We start from the raw sequence: 19,593 nt of genomic DNA on the forward strand, positions 1-19,593 counted from the left end.
GTGATAAGAGGGGGTGGAGGTTGAGTATCAGGGCGGAGGGCTAGTGGGGCGCCGCGAGGTTTCCTATCTCGTATTAGGAGTATTTTTACCCTGCTTCTATATATTGGGTCTTGTCTATCTTTGCTGTTTTATCATGACTTCCTTGCTCTTGCTATTTCTCATTTTCGCATTGTTTTGGTATGCTTGTCCGTATCTAACTCTCTTCCCTTATTTTCCTTGTTTTCTTTTGAGTCGAGGGTTCCAAGGTGGGGGTAAGGTCTACGTACACTTTACCCTCTCCAGACCCCACATTGTGGGATTCAACTGGGTATATTGTTGTTGTTGTTGTTAAAATTCATGAATTAGCTTGTAAGTAGATTGTGCTTGAACTTTTTTAGGTAAGCAATTATTGTGTTTTTATATGCATTTAATTATGTTATCACTAATATAGGGTATCTCCTTATTTTTAGCTTTTATTCATAACAATAATCTCCTTATTTTTAGCATTAAGTTGCATAATTTGTAATATCTAAATTAGTTGTATATTATATAATTAACTCTCACATATCGTATATTTATGAAAGTTCCCCCAAAAAAGAAGGACAGATAGGCCATGAAGGCCCTAAAATTTAGTAATGTGTAGTCATATTCTTTTCAAAGTGCAAATTAGGTAATAAAAATGTTTTTTTTTTTTACCTGAGCATTAATACAGATTGCTATATGAGTTAAATCTTCAGTAATTGTATACACCCGCGTGATTACATAAATCTTGAACCCGACAATCTCACAGATTTTTTTATATAAAAACGCATACTTAAATGCGCAAAACAAGTTGAAGAGGGATAAGCAATTAGCCTTGTTGATTAATTGATTTCTTTAATTTATCTTGTGTTTTGCTCACCGTAAGAAAAGGCAGCCCGGTACACAAAACATTTCTCGTTATCAGGGTTCGGAGAAAAGATGTACTCTATGGAGTGTGATGTAGACAATTTATTTTAATGCAAGCATTTAGTGACTGCTTTCACGGCTCGAACCCCTGACCTGTATATATCACAGGGAGATAACTTTATCGTTGCTCCAACGACTTTGACAATATAAAAATATACGGAGATAGTAAGACAGTAACTCTAACGCACACGAAAAAGATCCAATTTATAAATATAGTAACTTAAACCAATACATTCATCAACAAACCAATACATTCATCAACTTAGAGCCCGTTTGGATTGACTTATAAGTTGGTCAAACCATCTTATAAGCCAATTTTAATTTATTTCGATGTTTGGTAAAAATAGAAAACAACTTAAATTAAGTTAAAAAGTGCTTAAAATAAGCCAAAACTAAGAAGTTACTCAACCCAACTTATATTTTTTTTTGGCTTAAAAGCCATTTTGATTTGACTAACAACTTTACTATTCTATCTCTTATATTTCATATTAATTCCAATACTACCTTTACTTCTAAAAACCCATTAAGCACTTTTATCCAAATACGTAACTGCTTATTTATAAAATAACTTTCAGCACTTAAAAAATACTTTAAGCACTTATGCTTAAAAACCACTTTTTTTTCAGCTAATCCAAACGGGCTGTTACTAAATAAAATATGCAATTTGTTTACAAGAATTTTATCTTACGCTCGAATCCGAGATAGGTAAACATGCATGGAACCTGACATATGTAAGCGATTCATAATTAGGAAAGTCTTTTTAACAATATGAACCTGCTCTGACCGTTAGGTAGAATGGTGGATAACTCCCGCCATTGGTATGCCATTTCTGTCTTTCTTTTCTTGTATAATAGTAATATCCACTTCTTAGTACTAACTCTGTTACTAATATTATTTTTATATATTTTATGAAATAGTATTATTTTCTGGTCAATACCCACAAAAAGGAGACTCTTTTCCTTCAAACATCAGCTGAGAACTGTGATAGACAGTAACTCCAATAATATTATAGACTAAAAAAGACTCCATTTTTACATCAAAGATCTTTCTTTAGTGCTTTTTTCATCTGTTTTATCCATTATAGAAGTTCTTTTTAACTCTAGCTTCTATTAATTAATTTTTTTCTGTCAATTCTGGAAAGTTTACATTTTTATGGTAGTTTTAGCTATGGATAGCAGTAGCTGGTGGAGTAATTATGAAAGCGTAGTGAAGATTTTTTACCCTTTGTTTTTGGGTCAAGTAGTATCTTTTGTTATGGCCCTTATGAGTTTCACTTCTTCTCTAGTGGCAAATCTTGGTAAGTTTTAATTTTTTTGACTTGAAGGGGTTGGGGGAGGGCGGGGGGGGGGGGTTGGTGGGGGGAGGGGTTGTAATTTGCTTGTTTTCTGTTGGAGAATTTGAATTATTGTGATTGATTTTGTTAAGCTAAATGGGGTTTTGTTTATTAAAGAATCTTGATAGATTAGAACTTAGAAGCATTTTGATTGTTGGTTTGTATTGTGTAAGTGCATTTACTTGTTTTTGGTTGGAGGATTTGAATTGTTGTGATTTATGATGTTTGGTTAAATGGGGTTTTCTTCTTTAAAGAATCTTGATAGATTAGAAGCACTTTGGTTATTGGTTTGCATTTTGTTGGTGAGTTTACTTGTTTTAGGCTGGAGAATTTGGATTATTATGATTTATGTGGTTGGGCTTAATGGGGATTTGTTTATTAAAGAATCTTGATAGCTGAGAAGCATTTTGATAATTGGTAGTTTTTGTGTGAATTTGTAGGTGCAAATACTCCACTTTCCCTGTCATTCTTATCTTATACAGCAATAGCTTTGGTGTATGGAGGCATCATGATTTACAGGAGGCAGAAATTACAGGTATTTTCTTACTATTCAAGAATCATTTTGACATAGCTACCTAACTAAGAAAACAAATTTGTGAACAACTCATTAAAATTTGTTCATTCTTATGCTTATAGTTATGGATTTTGTTGAATGTTGTTTTGAGTATTTCCTCAAACAATGTACCGATAACGAATAGTTTATGAGTATGATTTTGTTTAGGGAAATTGGTTTTAAATTTTACATTATGGTTACCAATTGAATGTTGTCTTGAGCTTGCAGGTTCCTTGGTATTGGTATGCCCTTTTAGGTTTAGCTGATGTCCAGGGAAATTTTCTTGGTAAGGCAGTTATCCACTCAATGAACATTTTCTCTGCTTTGCACATATTAATCTAAAGCTATCCGTGCACTAAATGAACTCTTGAACCATTAGGGGTTGTTTGGTTTCTGGTTAGAGTTATACAGGTATTAGAAATATAGGGATTAGTTTCATGTATTAGTTATTCCATCCTCTACCGTGTATAATTATACATGAACTGATTATACCTGTTTTAGTTATGCTAAATTTTATGTATAGCAACTAAAATGTTACCAAACAAGGTACTAGTTATGCTAGTCTAATACATGAATGATTCACTTCCTAAGTCCTAACCAACAAGCAAAACGACCCCTTAATCCCGTTTGCAACGTTGAAAATTTCCATAACCCATTGGACGTTGAAGTGAAGTGCCATCTATTTATGCAATAGATATCCTCAAATTTCCTTTTGTTTATGAAATTTAAGGTTTGGAACTTAGTTTTGGAGAAACTTCAGCTTTTTCAGTGCATGTCAGCTAACTGATGCTAATACTCTACTTAACTGCAAATTAAGTGTTAGATCAAAGTTTTGTAGTAAGAACTTTGAGAATAGGCAAGTTCCAGCTTATTCAGGTGTTCCCTTTTATATATTTCCCAAAGCCTACCTTTTTTCATCCATTCGTAGATAATTTACCAGATACAGTAGTTCGAAGCAATAGCATACTTGAGAACAGGACATCGTGTAAATAAAAAAAGACAAGAATTCATGATGCAAAGACATTTGGATGATTGGGGCTAAGAGGAGTTTTATGAGTAAATAACCTATTTTTACTTGGGAGCTAAGAGGAGTTTTACAAGCTTTGGCCAGTTCGAAAAGGAACTAGAAAATAAGAACAAAAAGAAAAAAAAAAAACCGAAATAACAGTAGATCTAGTCACCCTCCTAAGCTAAGATTTAACATCTGGAATTTCATATCTTTGGTGCAAAGTCCAACTAATAGAGAAGTTTGACCTCTACCTATTACATTCATGTCTCTTAAAACACTTGTCAAGATTTATAATACATGCCTCTTTGTTTTTCTCTTTCCCTCTCTAAAGAACCTTAATTTACGTAGTTTGCAATCTTCTGTTCAATAATTTGTGTACATAATGAGAACTAGGACATCTAGAACTTTAATGTAGTCATAATTATCCAGGATATGAAATTAACTTCCATTGAATATATTGCAGTAAATAAAGCATATCAGTATTCATCAATCACCAGTGTAACCATACTGGATTGCTGGACAATAGCTTGGGTGATAATTTTGACGTGGCTATTTTTGGGCACACGATATTCTTCATGGCAATTCTTTGGTGCAGCAGTATGTTTAGGTGGTCTTGGACTTGTGCTTTTATCAGATTCTAAGGCCGGTGGTGGAAGTGGTACTTTCTGTTTCCTAAAACGGTTTATTTAAGTCGTAAACGAAAAAGGTTTCTCATCTTTGATAAATTTTTTCAACTTCCCATCTTTCCTTGAGTTCTCTAAAGGACTTCTATCTTGAGAGGAACAGAAAGGGTGGGAGGCAGAGAGAAGCTAATTGCCACTCCTAGGCGGGAAGTAAGCCTCCGGGTCGGCCTGTGTCCAGCCAGATCCGGTTAATACCTGGCCCGAGGGGGGCTGGGTTGGGGGGACCAGGGAGGGGACTGGGCCGGACGATGCCTAATTAAGGAAATTACATAGTTTCCTTATGTTTCGACCATTTTCAATTGCAGGTGGTTCCAAACCTCTTCTTGGTGATATATTTGTCATAATAGGGACATTTTTCTTCTCAATGAGCAATGTTGGTGAGGTTGGTATTTTATTGTTTCTTCATATTTTTCCAAATGTCTCCCTTCTATCGGGTAGCTACCCTAAATATAGCATGAGTATCTTTTTTTATAGATAAACTTATGGTATGTTTTAACTTTAATTAGCTTTGGTGCAGGAGTTTTGTGTGAAAAAGAAAGATCGTATCGAAGTGGTTTCCATGATTGGCCTTTTCGGCTTGCTTGTTACTATAATTGAGATGTATCCTTTCTACCTAAAAACTGTTTTTGTCATTTCCAACACAGAGGAATATTGACGTGCATTAACGACTTAACTTTCTCTCAGACCAATCTTGGAAAGGAAGAGTTTGGAATCAGTCGAGTGGTCTCCAGAGCTTGTAAGTGACTTAAGAGTCGTTTTCTTAGTTCGCTCCTCTAAAATAGTTTTTTGTCCCTTTATATGTTTCTTCTATAGAAGAGAATCTCCATGAAGACCAGAGCCAGTATTGTCAAGTTTCTATCCTTTAACCCTTTAGTTAATTCTGTTCTACCTGTCCAAGCTTTTGCCTACAGAAACATACGATAAGTGTTTTTCCAGTTTTCATATTCCTCCCACACATACTTCTCATGCAGTATTTGGTCTGAAATAATGATTCAAGACTTAAACAATCAAAAAATGAAAATTAATTTATCAAAAAGACATACGTAGACAGAGTTATGCAGTTTTCATAAGTTTCAATCAACTCAATTTAGCTTGATAGTTTTCATAAGTTTACATTTTGTGCTACTTACTAAACATTAAGTGTGTACAATTTGCGAAGGCATAAGTGTCCATACCTAACCAAATCCTGTAATAGGTAGAATGTGGAATACTGGAAACTATTTGGGTCATATTTCTTGATCTCCTTATCTCTTAAGTTAAGCAGTGTAAAGAAATGCCTTAATTCTTCAATATAAAAGATAAAGACTCATATTAGTCTATCTGACATTGTTCCTTTTCTTTTTCTTTCAGATTTTAGCTTTCTGTGGCTATGCCGTGGCAAGCTTTATGTTCTACACCTTTGTTCCCTTTCTTCTCAAAGTAAAGCTTACTTTTCATAGCTCCATCAAATACTAATTCTATTGCAATAGATTTGATTACCATAACAGAAGGGTAATTCAAATGCAGATGAGCGGATCAACGTTGTTCAATCTATCTCTTCTCACATCTGATGTGTGGGCAGTTGTAATTAGAACCTTTTTCTACAAGCAAAAGGTACTTTTATCCATTTTTTTCCCTATTCAATGAATTTTGACGGCTTCCGCCATTCAAGAGCGTGTCTCTATTTTACTTGATCCATATTGTAGACGTGCCAATTTTCATCATACATATTGTGCTGATCACTTATAGTTGAAAATTGCAGGTTGAATGGCTGTACTTTGTAGCCTTTGCACTTGTGGTTACTGGGTTGATCATATACTCGAAAACGTAAGTCATGCTCTTTGAATCTGTTATCTCATCAATTACTATACACTCTGGCGTTATCATATTAAACAGGGATGAGGTTAATAACACACTGATTGCAAAATTCATACTAAAGCGATTATACTCCAAGTTCACTTTTTGTAGAACACGTTTGCCCAATTCAGAATTAGAACATGGACAACGAAGCCATCAAGTTCACTGATCAGACTAATTTTCATGAAGAACAAATTAGAACATCGCACCCAAGGGTGTCACCGAGCAATGAAACCTCAGAGATCAGGGTCCAGATCCCAAGAAAGACAAATATGCTAGGTGATTTTTTCCCATATATCTAAGCCTTGGTGGGTATAGTTACCTGCTGCCTTTCTGGCAGGAGATAGCAAGTACCCGTGGAGTAGTCAAGGTGTGCGGAAACTAGTCTGAATACCATTGTTACCTTAAAAAAAAAATTAGAGAATGGTAGTTTATTTAAGACGACAGTAGTTTACAAGTTCTGGACTTCATGACAGTAGCCTTTACCTGCTATTGTTGGAGGCTGGAGAGTTCACAGAAACACGTCGTCCGATCATTCTACTGGCCAATCTAAACTATCTTTTGTAACTAAAAGAAATCATTGGGTTGCTATAAATGGCGGTACCAGAAATTTCGCTAAGAGTATAAGTAAACATACGAAGAAGCCAAGTGAATTCGACGTTTATATACACATAACTATAAATTTGACCTTCTATATACAGTGTAATTTTCTAGCGGATGGATGTTTGGTAAATGCGCCCCCTAGCTCTGTCTTTGGTTGTTAGTCATTGTTGAAAAGTTTCATGAGTGCATCATAATTGGTCAAAAGCATTGGAGAAAGTGAAACATTGTACTCTAACAATCTATGTCGCTCAGACTCGTCAAAAATGATGACGGGTGCATGTCGGATCCTCGGAAAAGTAGTGCATTTTTGGAAGATCCCAAACGGATGCAGCAAGATTTTTGGAGAGTCCGAGCAACTTATCTAACAATAGTAGCTTTGGATTTTTGATCTATTAATAGTTTTTTTATTTGATGAGTTGCTATACAATACTACTTGTTTGTTCATCAACAGGGAGAAAGAGCCTGTTAGTGCATCTGCTATTGAAGAAGCAACTGCTGATGATCAAAGATACAAACTTCTTAATGAAGATGAAGAGCAGGCTGATCATAGACATGATGTTACTGCTTCATGAGTAGTTGTATAAATCAAGATTCAGTTGTATTACATGTATCCACACATTATTTAACCATACAAGAGAAACTCTGGAATTATAGAACTTCTATACAATTGGAGCTTCTTTTTCCCCATATCTCTCCTTGAAACTCCAGAAAGACATTCACTTTATTTATATGAAGGGATTGATTTGAGTGCATAATTTAAGAAATTAACGGACACTACTTTTGGCATGTAAGTAATATGCAAATTAAGTGCCAAAATAATTCCACCAAATGTTGTGGTGGGATGGATAGGACCATTCGATCCTTACGAGATTCTATTGTTTGGTACTAATTCAAATTGTGTCGCAAGAAAGACATATCAACTATCTCTCAAATTAAAATGTCGTTTTAGTGAATATTCATTGTATATTAATCAATCCTCTTTCAACATATATAGTGAAGCTCAACATATCTCGAAACAAAAGAAAATGCTCATTTGATGATGATATTGGATCGTTCATAGCATTCCTATAGATTCTTTATTCATTATGAGTTGGTCATGCCATGTCAACATCGATTTAGCTTAATGTTTTTGGAAATCTTTGGCCAAAGAATTGGTTGTTTTGATCCCTTGGAACAATTATGAATTAGTATGTCGTTTTAGGAGGTCCAAAAAAGTAAAAACTACTTGAATAAACTTATCTAATTCTATAGTACGATGTTCATCGTTCATTGCATAGTTATACCCACCATCGTATTTTAGGATCTATGTCATATTGTTAGTAATGTAAAATATCAATGCTTGTACCGGTGAAAAAGAATAAGTTGTCAACGAAATAATTGCGATTCTAATTATTCAGTAATTGTGTCGACATGAGGTATTAAGTATCTAATAACGAACAAGTATTCAATAAAATAGTTAAGATACTTGTATTGATCACAGATCTCTACTTTCTCCGCATTCACTCACAAATTAAACCGTATATGTTGTGTTGTTGTAGTTGTATTGGTGAGAACATTAAAAAGCAAAAATAATGATAACTTTTTCTCATAGGTAAATTTTGATGGACAAAATTACTCAAATATATGCCAGTTGAAAATAACAAATAGAAGTACTAAGGACACGTTTGGCCATGAAATTTTTCAGCTTTTTTTTTTTCCAGAAAATTATTTTTACTTTATTTGAAAATCAAAGATTTGATCCTGAATTTGGATAACACTAAAAACTTATTTTCAGTTTTTTCAATAACTTCAAACAACTAAACATTCTTTGCAAAATCTATAATTGCACACGACTCCAACTTCAAAATTCCAAAAAAGATTAAAAATATTTGATTTTCTTGGCCAAATGCTACTAAAGTTAGTCCAAATCTTTTTTTTTTTTTGGGTACAAAAGTTAGTCCAAAGGCGAGATATGCACAACGCAGAAATCACGGTTAATAAAGGCAAAACTTAATGACAAAGAGTGTATAATATCGCACACCATATATAAATCACTCCCCCAAAAACCTCTCAACTAATCATATAGTATAGTAAATCTAGAAATCATTTTATTCCAATTCCAATGGAGCAGAGTCAACCACCTCCAACTACACCAACACCAACACCAACACCATCAACATCCACTCCACAACCACCTGAACAACAACAACAACAACCTCAACCACCACCATCTTCTACAACTACCACCATAACAACTACTACATCATCACAACCAGTAATCTTAAACCCTACTAAACCCACTACTACAGCTGCCACATCAGCTCAACAACAAAACCCCACTTTACAAAACCCTCAACAAACAACAAGACAACCTCAAACATTTAATAACAACAACAGACCATGGCAGCAACAACAACAACAACAACAACAACAACCTTCACCATTTCAACACTTCTCTTTACCCCCACCTCCACCCCCACCCCCACCTCACTCATCATCATCATCTTCTTCTACCTCGGTTTCTGTGCAAAACCCTAGAGGTGGTGGTGGTGGTGGTATGGCTATGGGTGTGCCAGCTCATCATCCATCTAGTTCTTTTTCGTCGTTAACGCAGCCTTCTTTTGGGCAGCAATTTGGTGGGCCCACCTCAACTACTACCTCGCAGGTATTAAAGCTTAAGCATTTTTTCTTCAGTTTCTTGAATTTGGTGTTTACTTTAAAGCTGAGTTTATTTTAGTAAATTTAAACTACCTCACAGGTATTAAATTGCAATTTTCTGTGTTAATTCTTGCCTACTAGATTGTTTTTGGTTCTTGAACAGCAAAAAGTTTGCAATTTTAGCCTAATTTACAGTAAAAGATTAGAGGAGCACCCAGCGTAGTAGCCTAGCGGTAGATAAAGGGTGTGTTTGGTTTTCTAGAAAATGTTTTCTTGGAAAACAAGTGGGATTTTTTAAACTTATTTTCTAGTGTTTGGCAAGTAAGCAGTTTCAAAAAAAAAAAAAAAAGTGTTTGGCAAGTAAGCAAACGAATATTATCCCAGAAACATTTACTATAATGTAATCTAGCAAAACAATATGGAGGTGGGATGGGGTGGGGAGTGGGGGTACGGGCGTGGGGTGGGTGGGGGGTGGGGGTGGATTGTGGGGGCAGTTTCAAAAAAAAAAAAAAAAAAGTGTTTGGCAAGTAAGCAAACGTTTATCCCAGCATTTACTATAATGTAATCTAGCGAAACAATATGGAGGTGGGATGGGGTGGGGAGTGGGGGTACGCCATCATCAGCTCAACAGCAAAACCCTTTAGGACTTCACAAAACCCTCAAAGAACAAGACAACACCAAACCTTTAATAATAACAGGCCATGGCAACAACCTTCACCATTTCAACACTTTTCCTTACCTCCTCCACCACCACCACCTCCCCCTCACTCATCTTCATCTTCTTCGTCGTCGTCTTCGATTTCGAGTTCTTCTACGGTTACTATGCAAAACCCTAGAGCTGGTATGGCTAAGTTACTCGGGTGCGGATCTAGGGGTCGGATCCTTCATGATCTAAGTTTTATGATTCGGGGATACGGATCCAGGTATGGATACGGGGGCTGGGATTCGGGTAAAAGTAATTCAAATATCTAAAAGTAGAGTTATAAAAATATGCCCAGAGTGGATTATATATAAGGATATGCCTAGAGTGGATTATATATAAGGAAAAGAATGCACAAATTTTTTAGAGCAAGTTTGAACCTGTAATTATTTTTAAGTATAGATGCATCTCCTTACTATTTTTTGGTGTAACATGGCTATTGAAAATGATATAGAGGTGTAACATGGCTATTGCAATAGCCCTAGCTTTGTTGTGATTTCAGAAATCATTGTCTGTCTCAAATTTCTCTATCAATTTTGGTCATAGTACCTAAAATTGTTTGACCAAATTGGGTACGGATCCCACACCCACGTCGTGTCGACACGGGTGCCCACCGAAAGTGATGAGTGTGAATAACTTAGTGGTATGGCCATGGGCGTTCCAGCTCATCACCTTAGTAGTTCATTTTCCTCATTGAAACTGCCTCCTTTTGGGCACCAGTTTGGTGGGCCCAGCTCAACTATTTCACAGGTATAAAGTTGCAATTTTCTGTGCCAATTCTTGCATGCTAGATTGTTTTTGGTTCTTGAACAAGTAAAAAGTTTGCAATTTTATCCTAATTTATAAACTAATCTGCTAGGGGTAGGTTTCTGAAGATCATTTAATATTTAAACTTGAAAGCTGAAGGCAGTAAATTTACTGAAAGAAGATTAGAGGAGCATCCAGGGTAGTGTCCTAGCAGTAGATAAGCAGATATGAAGACCATGGAATGCTGTTCCGAATCCCCAGCAAAAGCAGAAAAGCTCTTAAATAGTTGAGGTGTGTGTCTCAGGTTCATGACAAAAGAAACAGTAGGTGATTTCGTCCCATCTATACTAGCCTAGGTGGACATAGTTACCTCATACTGTTGCCGATGTTGGTAGGAGGTGGCAGGTATCTGTTTACCTGGAAATCAGTTTAGTTGAATTTGTGTTCGTGGTCAAGGACACGTGGACCAAAGTGACCAAAAAAAGCAATGTAATATGCAGTTAAGATTAATATAAACGGAAAAGAAAAGAGTTAAGAAGAGCCTGGGCCGTGTTTAAGATTTGAGCTGGTGTCTCCGGGCTGACTATGAGTTGCTGTGCCAATTCAGCCAGATGTAAATGAAAAGTAATAACAAAGTGATTATTGAGTATTTCGGCTGTATATATCTCTTGAATATCGTGTCCTTTAAAATGGAATGATAAGTCCTATTTATACTTGGGATAAGGGGTACACATTCCATGAATTGTGCCTCTGGTAATAATATGAATTAATGCCACCATAATGATAAATAATAAAGAGGACAATATATGGACAAAGCTCAATCATCTAGTGTCAACGGCAAGGAAAAGTATGTCCCCTTGATGTTGACACTAAAGGTGGAAGGTCTATTTTTAACGCGCCTTGACAACACTGGGTTGCCACCATACCAACGTCGGTGTCAACTTATTTCAACGAGTATCCGGGTCCTTTAATGTCTTCGGATCTGTTAGGTCTCCTCCGGAGGCCTTGTATGCTGACCTGTGTCTGAGTCACACCTGCTGACACGTGTTACCACGGCATTCGTCTGTTGTTCTACGAATTTTACCCAATACAGTATCCCGTGGAATGAGTCCAAGTGCTCGCAAGCTGGTAAACACTACGGTTATAGGAGAAAAAAAATAGTTGAGGTGCGTGCAAGCTTAGCTCGAATGTTGCTGTTAAAAAATAAGATAGATGAGTACCATGCGACAGCTAGAATTCAAACAATTTGCTTTCACCATATTATTAATAGTTCCATATTATTGGGTAATAGAGAATCAATATTGAGTCTTTAACATGTGTAGGACGTAAGGGTGGATGTAGACCAATTAGTTCATGGCAATGGATTGTGATTCTAGTATTCTACCGTTGAGGGTTCAAATCTCTGTTGTTCACCTACTTTTAATTTCAGAAGCATAATACAAAGTACCGCAGTCAGTACCAGCGCAAAGAGCTTAACATAACTGCGATGGGGATAATTGCCATGATATTTGAAAATTATGTATATATATATTGAGTTGGGATTGAGGAATTTGTTTTTCACAGTCTGGTCCTTTCTATGTGTCACTTTAAACATCACTTTAGAAAATTAAGAAGGCATTACGGAGCTGTTTGGACATCACAATATTTGGAATATTTGAAAAAATATTTGCAGATACGTGTTTTTGGTTTACAAATTGTAATAGTTTCTCAACTTCAATTTGAACTTGGCTATTTGAAGTCGAAAAAGTAAGTATTAACTGTTGGGAAACTCTCGAGGTTTCAAGCTTGGCCCAAAATGTTTTGTTTTTCCCCACATTCATTTCAAATGATATCTAAACACAAGTTCATCTTCAAATTAAACTCCACTCAAATCAATATTTGCAAGTAATGGCCAAACAGTACAATTTTTTTTTTTCCAATTCCACCCTTACTACTCGAAGGCATATAGTCATATTCTTTTAATAAGTTCCAACGCATATAGTCATCATTACTCATATAAGGAAGAAATAATTGTATTTTGGTCAAATATCCCTAATGATTGGTGCTATAAAATGATTTTCTTACTGGGTATGCCAAAACTTCAAATGATCGAAAATGACCTGAGGGACTACTAAATAGTAAGACCAGACATATAGTGATTCAAGTTGCTTCATTTAGCATTCACTATTGTATCTTATATAGAACACCGAGACGCAATTCACGAATGTTAGGCGATTTTGTATCTTTGTATTATGAACATGGTTCTTTGAGATAGGAATTTCGGTACTTCGAATGTCTGCATTCACGCCCCTGGCTTCTTGATTTACATTTTGTATTGGATATTAACTGATTCAACTGGGTATGTTGTTGTTGTTGTTGTTGTATATTAACTGATTCTTGTTGTCTGTAGGTAAGACAACCTATACAAGGAATGCATGGGATGGGAATGATGGGATCGCTTGGTTCAACTTCACCAATGCGTGGACCCGCAGGGGTTCCTCCTCAGCACTTGAGGCCTGTTCCCTCTTCTCTTAGACCTCAGACGAGCATGAGTAGTCAGTCTGCTGCTACACAGGTTAGTAATTCTTTACGAGAGAGAGTCATTTCTTTGTACTTCCTTTTTACTAGAAAATGACAAAATGGTCCCTTATCTTTGGTAGTAGGTTCAAAACAGTCCCTTGAGTATCAACTGAGCAGTTTTGGTCCTTTAAGTTTGACAAAAGTAAGCACTTTTGGTCTCAGTCAAATATTTATTAAACTCTAATTGTCAAAATTTAATGGAACTGTAAAAATAGAAAACATTTAACGGGAACTCACATTGAAGTACATATTTGTAGTTTATATTATAATTTTTGGTCTATTTCAAGAGTCTGGTGCAACTTTCCGGGTTGTAAAATCTGTTAATTTATATTCTATTTTTGAGTGGCAGGTGTAGTTTTTTTTAATGTTGCGGTTTCTAAAATTTTGATGAAATTTCTGGTGTTTCTGGTTAATTGTTTTTTCTGCAGTTCCAGTTAAATTTAACAATCAGAGTTTTGTAAATATTTGGCGGAGACCAAAAGTGCTCATTTTTGGCAGACTTAAAGGACCAAACTGCTCACCTGATTTCTCTCCTTTTTACAATTTAAGTTCAGGTAGCTGTGAAATATTGAGGTTATTTGGTTGTTTACCATTGCAGAATTTTCAAGGCCATGGCATGTTGAGAGTTCAGTCAGTGGGTTTTCCTTCATCCCAATCACATACTACAACTACCTCTCAAAGTCCAAGGTCCCTGAATCAGCCATGGTTGTCGTCAGGAGGACCGGGGAAGCCTCCTTTGCCGACGACGCCCTCATTGAGACCTCAAATTAGTCCTCAGTCTTTGCATCAAAGTAGGTCCCATATTCATTCGCCACATCAGCAGCATACTGTTACTACTACCACATCCTCTGCCCAACAGTCACAGCCTTCAACCTCAAGTCAGTCCCATGATCATTTGGGCCCACAGATGCCTCCGTCTAGGATTCAACAATCATTATCTAATCAAGCACTTGGCCGGGGCCCGGGATTAGGAATCCAGAGACCTTCGTCATCTCATGCACTGATGCAATCCACTGCGGTCCAGCCAGGACCTCCTAGTAAAGCTGCTACCACTTTAGAGGTGGGGGATCCTTGTACTAGGATTCTAAGCAAGAGAAGCATCCAGGAGATTGTGACCCAGGTTAGCGTGCACATGCTAAACTTGTCGTCACCGCATTTCTGAAAATATTTCATGATCTACCTGATTTAGATTGTCCTTTTTGCTTGGTTTAAAAAAAAAAAAAAAAAAAAAAGTCCTTTTTCTTAGTTTAAAAAAAAGTCCTTTTCTTGAACTTATTCCGAGAAAATGACAAAAATGGTCCCTTATGTTTGAGGGTAGGTTCAAAATAGTCCCTTAAGTATGCATTTAACAGTTTTGGTCCGTTAAGTTTGCCAAAAGTTAACGCTTTTGGTATCTGTCAAATATTTACCAAACTCTGTCCAGTAGATTTGACGAGAACTATGAAAGAAAAAAAAAGTTAGTGGGAACTCACAGTTAGAGGTACTACTTTTGTAGTTTTTGCTACTTTTGATTTATTTCTAGAGTGTGATGCAACCAACTTTTTGAGGCATAATTTCTGCTATTTTAATATTTTTTTAGTGTCTAGTGGTTTTGTGTTGCATATTTTAGGATTTGATGAGCCTTTCTTGCTGTTTATTGGTAAATCTTTTTTTCCCTCACTGTTTCCATCAAATTTAACGAACATAAATTGTTAAATAGTTAACGAAGACTAGAAGTGTTAACTTTTGGCGAACTTAAAGGACCAAAACTCTTAAATGCATACTTAAGGGACTATTTTGAACCTACTCTCAGACATAAGGAACCTTTTTTCTTTTGGTCATTTTCTCCCATTTTTTTGTAAGTATTCAGCTACTCCTGTATATATTGATGGAATTTAGAGAGAACATATGTTCAGGCTTACTGTCTTCACTACGTCGGCATGTAGCTCATAGCTGGTTCACTTCACAACGTTAATTTCCTGCATGGTATTTTTTGCTTGTCAAAGGATGAGGGCCGTCCAGGTTTCCACCATAAATTACGAATTTGCATATTTCTTGTTTGATTTTCTTATCAGCGTTTGGACTTGGGAATGAGGTGTAGTTGTTGTTGGTTTTCTTATCAGTACTACTATATGATTTAGAGCAAATATACCCTCCGGTAAAAAAGTGGCCTGTTTATACCCCCTGCTGTTACACAACTGGCTCATATATACCCTTTTCGGTTGACGGATGTGAAAAAATCGATTTTAAATTTATTATTACTGATTTTTTTTAATTAAAGTAAAAGCAATGTGAATTTGATTAAAGGGAAAAGGGTCAGATTTGTCCCTCTGCTTTCAAAAATAGTTTATATTTAACTTATGTTTTACTATTTGAATAAAAATACCACTGGTTGATGTTTCGGTAAGAGTTTCTGTTTTGGCCAAAATAACTTCCTAATGTGTATAAGCCAGGAAAGAAAAAGGAGGGCAATCATGTTTAATTCTGAGGTGTATAAATATAATAGTAGCAGCTTTGTCATTCATAGTCAACTTGGAAAGTAAGCGAAATATCTTTAGCATTTTGTCTTCTTTGTTTCTCCTGCTATTTGATTTTGGTATCAGGAATCTGTTTATTCTCTTTGCCTTGATGATCCATTTGCTTGACCTGCACTGTCCTTTACAGATTGATCCATCTGAGAAATTGGATGCTGAAGTTGAAGACATCCTCGTTGATATTGCAGAGGAATTTGTGGAATCTGTAAGTTCATATTCTAGTTGTTTCACAGTGAAACATTACTTTCAATCTGAAATCTTCCCCCACAATCTCATAGGTTGGGACTTGCTTTGATTCTCGGAAGTACTCTAGCGGGGTTAAAGTTTTGGCCTTGCTTTGATAGGATAAAGCTAGCTTGTTCGTTTTCATAGATAATTTTAGGGTTGGCAAAATTAGCCCATAGAGAACATGATTGGCCCAACCTGTTCAAGTTTGACCTGTCCATTTGTTAGCTCAGTCCATTTTAGCATAACCCATTTTAGCCCAAATTCACCCATAGAGACCTTGCCAAAATATTATAAAAAGACATTTTTTTTAAATTTATACGTTATGTATACCTATAATAGAGAAAAAAAATAGTTGTATTAGGTACTTAGAAAATTATAAAAGAACAAACAAAGAAATCAAAACTCTGTAAGAAGTGGGCGGGTTGGGTTATGACCTGCTTTTTAGCCCAGCCCAGCTATTTCAGCCCAAGTAATTTTTGGATGGGTCCTTGACGACTGTGTTTGTGCTTGACCAGATTACCACATTTGGTTGTTCATTAGCCAAGCATCGAAAATCCAATACTTTAGAAGCAAAGGACATCCTTCTGCATCTTGGTAAGTTACCTTCTATTCCTGACTGGTCCAACGATATATGCAGTACCTAAGTTAATTTAGTTTCCTTGATTCAGAAAGGAATTGGAACATGACCCTCCCAGGATTTGGTGGCGACGAGATTAGGACCTACAAGAAGCCGGTGAGTTCAACTATTCCTTTATCCTAAAAGCATCAATACATATTTAGATTTTATCGGGAAGTTACTTTCTTGTGATGTAATAGTTATTCAAATCTCTTCTGGTTATCTGATTGTTTCAATTTTGGTTTCTCAGTTTACAAGTGACATCCACAAGGAGAGAATTGCAGCAGTAAGTTAAAACTTCTACTTTCCCGTCTTTGTTCGCCAAAAGTTCCTATGTATGTTCATAGCCCAAAACAAAAGTGAGGTGTTTGATTTTGATTGGTTGTCTTTACATTTCCATTTCAAGTGTTACATGTATATGTTGCAACAACAACAACAACAACCCAGTAAAATCCCACAACGTGGGGATTTACATGTATGTGTTAATTGTTAAATATTGTGGTTTCTGGCTATGTTTCTCGGACTCAACTGACATGCTGCCTCACCTGCGTTGGATCTTCCAAGAAGGCACTACTTTTGAAGGATCAGACACGTAGCCAACAACATTTTTGAAAAGTCCGAGCAATGTAGGTTTTTGGTTGCTATTATTTGCTGATCGGTTGTTGTTCTTTTGGCAGATAAAGAAATCGGCTCTAGCCGCCGAGATGACAAATGCAAAGGGCTCAGGACAAGCTGGTGGGAATATGAAAAGCCATTTGGCAAAGGGTGCTGCTAACATTTTGGGTTCCCCTCCTAATGCCAAGACATGAAAGCTGTGGTGAAAACAAAAAGCAGGAAATTGTGATCTAATGAATTTTTTACTTACTGCAGTACTGCACGGTGAAATTTGGATTAAATCTTTTTACTGCAATATCAAATTCAACACCCTAACCTAGAATGAGTATTGAGAAAAGATTTGAAAATGTACTACGTATTTGCTTTTGAGCTTCGGATGGGCAAAATGTGGGCTGATTTTCTAGATTGTCATGCCTTATGGTGATATTTCTCACATGTAAATATTTTAGACAAGATAATACACTCATCCATTTGTTCGATCCTACTAAATATGTATCGACATATGTGTGATTTTATCATTCGATTTAGTAGATCAAATGAAAGGTAAACACTCTTGTAATATGACTCAGTTGTCGATAAATCACTTGTATTTTAAAAATCACACTTATTATTCAGTTTTGTTTGGTGTTGAAAAGTCACTTGCATGTTGCATCAATCCATGTGCATGAGAAATTATTGAATGGATTATTGACGGTAGTTTCATTTAATTTCCAGGTCAAATACATGTGATATAACGTGCAATAATTTAGGGCCAACAACTTTGTGATAGTAAAATAATTTCTTTAGCTTATTCTCATTGTTAAGTCGATCAAATACCAACAACGATCACGTCCTGTCATTTGTTGCTTTGGGGTCTTATCTTCCTTTAAAGTTTTATTTGTTTATTGTGTCGACTTAAGTTAGGACTTTGGAGAAGTTGACAAATATTGGTGGCGTGAACCTACGACTTTGATTGTTACTTACTTTTTGTAGAAGTTAGGACGTCATTCCTAGCAATAACCACTGAGATCTTATTATGCTCATAGTTTATTCAACTTGCAGTTAATTTGGTTATTTACCTTCGCTTGAGTATTTTCTTGCGGACGACTCAAGTGGTGAAGGCTCTTTCCTTTGCACTTGATAAGCGCTTCGCTGTAGCCAAACTTGCTATTAGCCAATCGATTAGAGCCAAACTTTGACCACGATGTGTATATCGTCTATGTGATTACATCATTTATTGTGCTTGAATCCTTGTTCATAAACCTTGTGGGGAAAATAGTTTTCATGAAAAGAAAATCTTCGCTCCATTTAGCTTTATCTAGTCTCTAGGGGTAATTTAGTGGTAGGTTCTATAGGAAATGGACGATTCTATTTGGCCAAATACCTAATGATAAACTCCTATATTCTTTTCATTACGGTATTCTTGAACGTACTCTTGAATAAGAAGCCTAAAATTCCAAGAACATGTAAAGATGTCAATTGGGTCCGAAATCATGTTTTTGGATCAACATATTTGTCAAAATTAAATTTATTATATTAAATTAAATCTAGAGATCTCTTGAGCCATATTTGAAAATAATTTGTTGGAAGTTATCAAACATTGATAGTTACTGGGTAAAAAAAAAAAAAAAATACCAAACCTAAAAAAGAAAATTAAAAAGAAATCGCACTATGCATTGGTAGTAGACTAGTAGTACCTTTTAAGCGGTTAAACCAAAGAACATATACCATAGAATAAAATCTCGATGGAATAGAATATATGAGAAGTGGGGATCAAAAAAAGTATTATGAAAATTAAGCTGTATATAAAAATTAATTCAAAGTGGCTTAACATTACTGGCCTAGGTTAATTATACCTTTGAAAATACAAGTATTGGATAAAGTGATTAAGGATTAGATTAATACAATGCACCTCTCGAAGTTATCACCAACTTTTCCCTAATTTGGATAACTTTGTTATAGCTAAGATTTGATACTTACTAAATTTTTTGAGATATCGAAGATGTTATATGAAGATCAAGAAAAAGTTGATCAAATCCTATTAGATTATGAATT

General features: G+C 35.8%; 2 protein-coding genes across 2 annotated transcripts; both read left to right on the forward strand.

Moving 5' to 3' along the window:
• Window positions 1–1,832: 1,832 nt before the first annotated feature.
• LOC132057470 (uncharacterized) lies at window positions 1,833–7,633 on the forward strand. Its single transcript, XM_059450086.1, has 11 exons — window positions 1,833–2,224; window positions 2,701–2,795; window positions 3,042–3,099; window positions 4,286–4,480; window positions 4,811–4,887; window positions 5,023–5,105; window positions 5,190–5,241; window positions 5,856–5,924; window positions 6,012–6,098; window positions 6,247–6,311; window positions 7,396–7,633. The coding sequence occupies exons 1-11, from the start codon at window positions 2,080–2,082 to the stop codon at window positions 7,514–7,516; spliced, it is 1,047 nt and encodes a 348-aa protein (XP_059306069.1). The 5' UTR covers window positions 1,833–2,079; the 3' UTR covers window positions 7,517–7,633.
• A 1,397-nt stretch (window positions 7,634–9,030) lies between these two features.
• LOC132057471 (transcription initiation factor TFIID subunit 12) lies at window positions 9,031–18,048 on the forward strand. Its single transcript, XM_059450088.1, has 8 exons — window positions 9,031–9,588; window positions 13,418–13,582; window positions 14,186–14,707; window positions 16,231–16,305; window positions 16,844–16,922; window positions 16,997–17,061; window positions 17,195–17,230; window positions 17,622–18,048. Exons 1-8 carry the CDS (start codon window positions 9,046–9,048, stop codon window positions 17,751–17,753), a joined length of 1,617 nt encoding a protein of 538 aa, XP_059306071.1. The 5' UTR covers window positions 9,031–9,045; the 3' UTR covers window positions 17,754–18,048.
• The last annotated feature ends 1,545 nt before the right edge of the window (window positions 18,049–19,593 follow it).

This window comes from Lycium ferocissimum, chromosome 5 (genome assembly GCF_029784015.1).
Source record: "Lycium ferocissimum isolate CSIRO_LF1 chromosome 5, AGI_CSIRO_Lferr_CH_V1, whole genome shotgun sequence".
NCBI lineage: Eukaryota > Viridiplantae > Streptophyta > Magnoliopsida > Solanales > Solanaceae > Lycium > Lycium ferocissimum.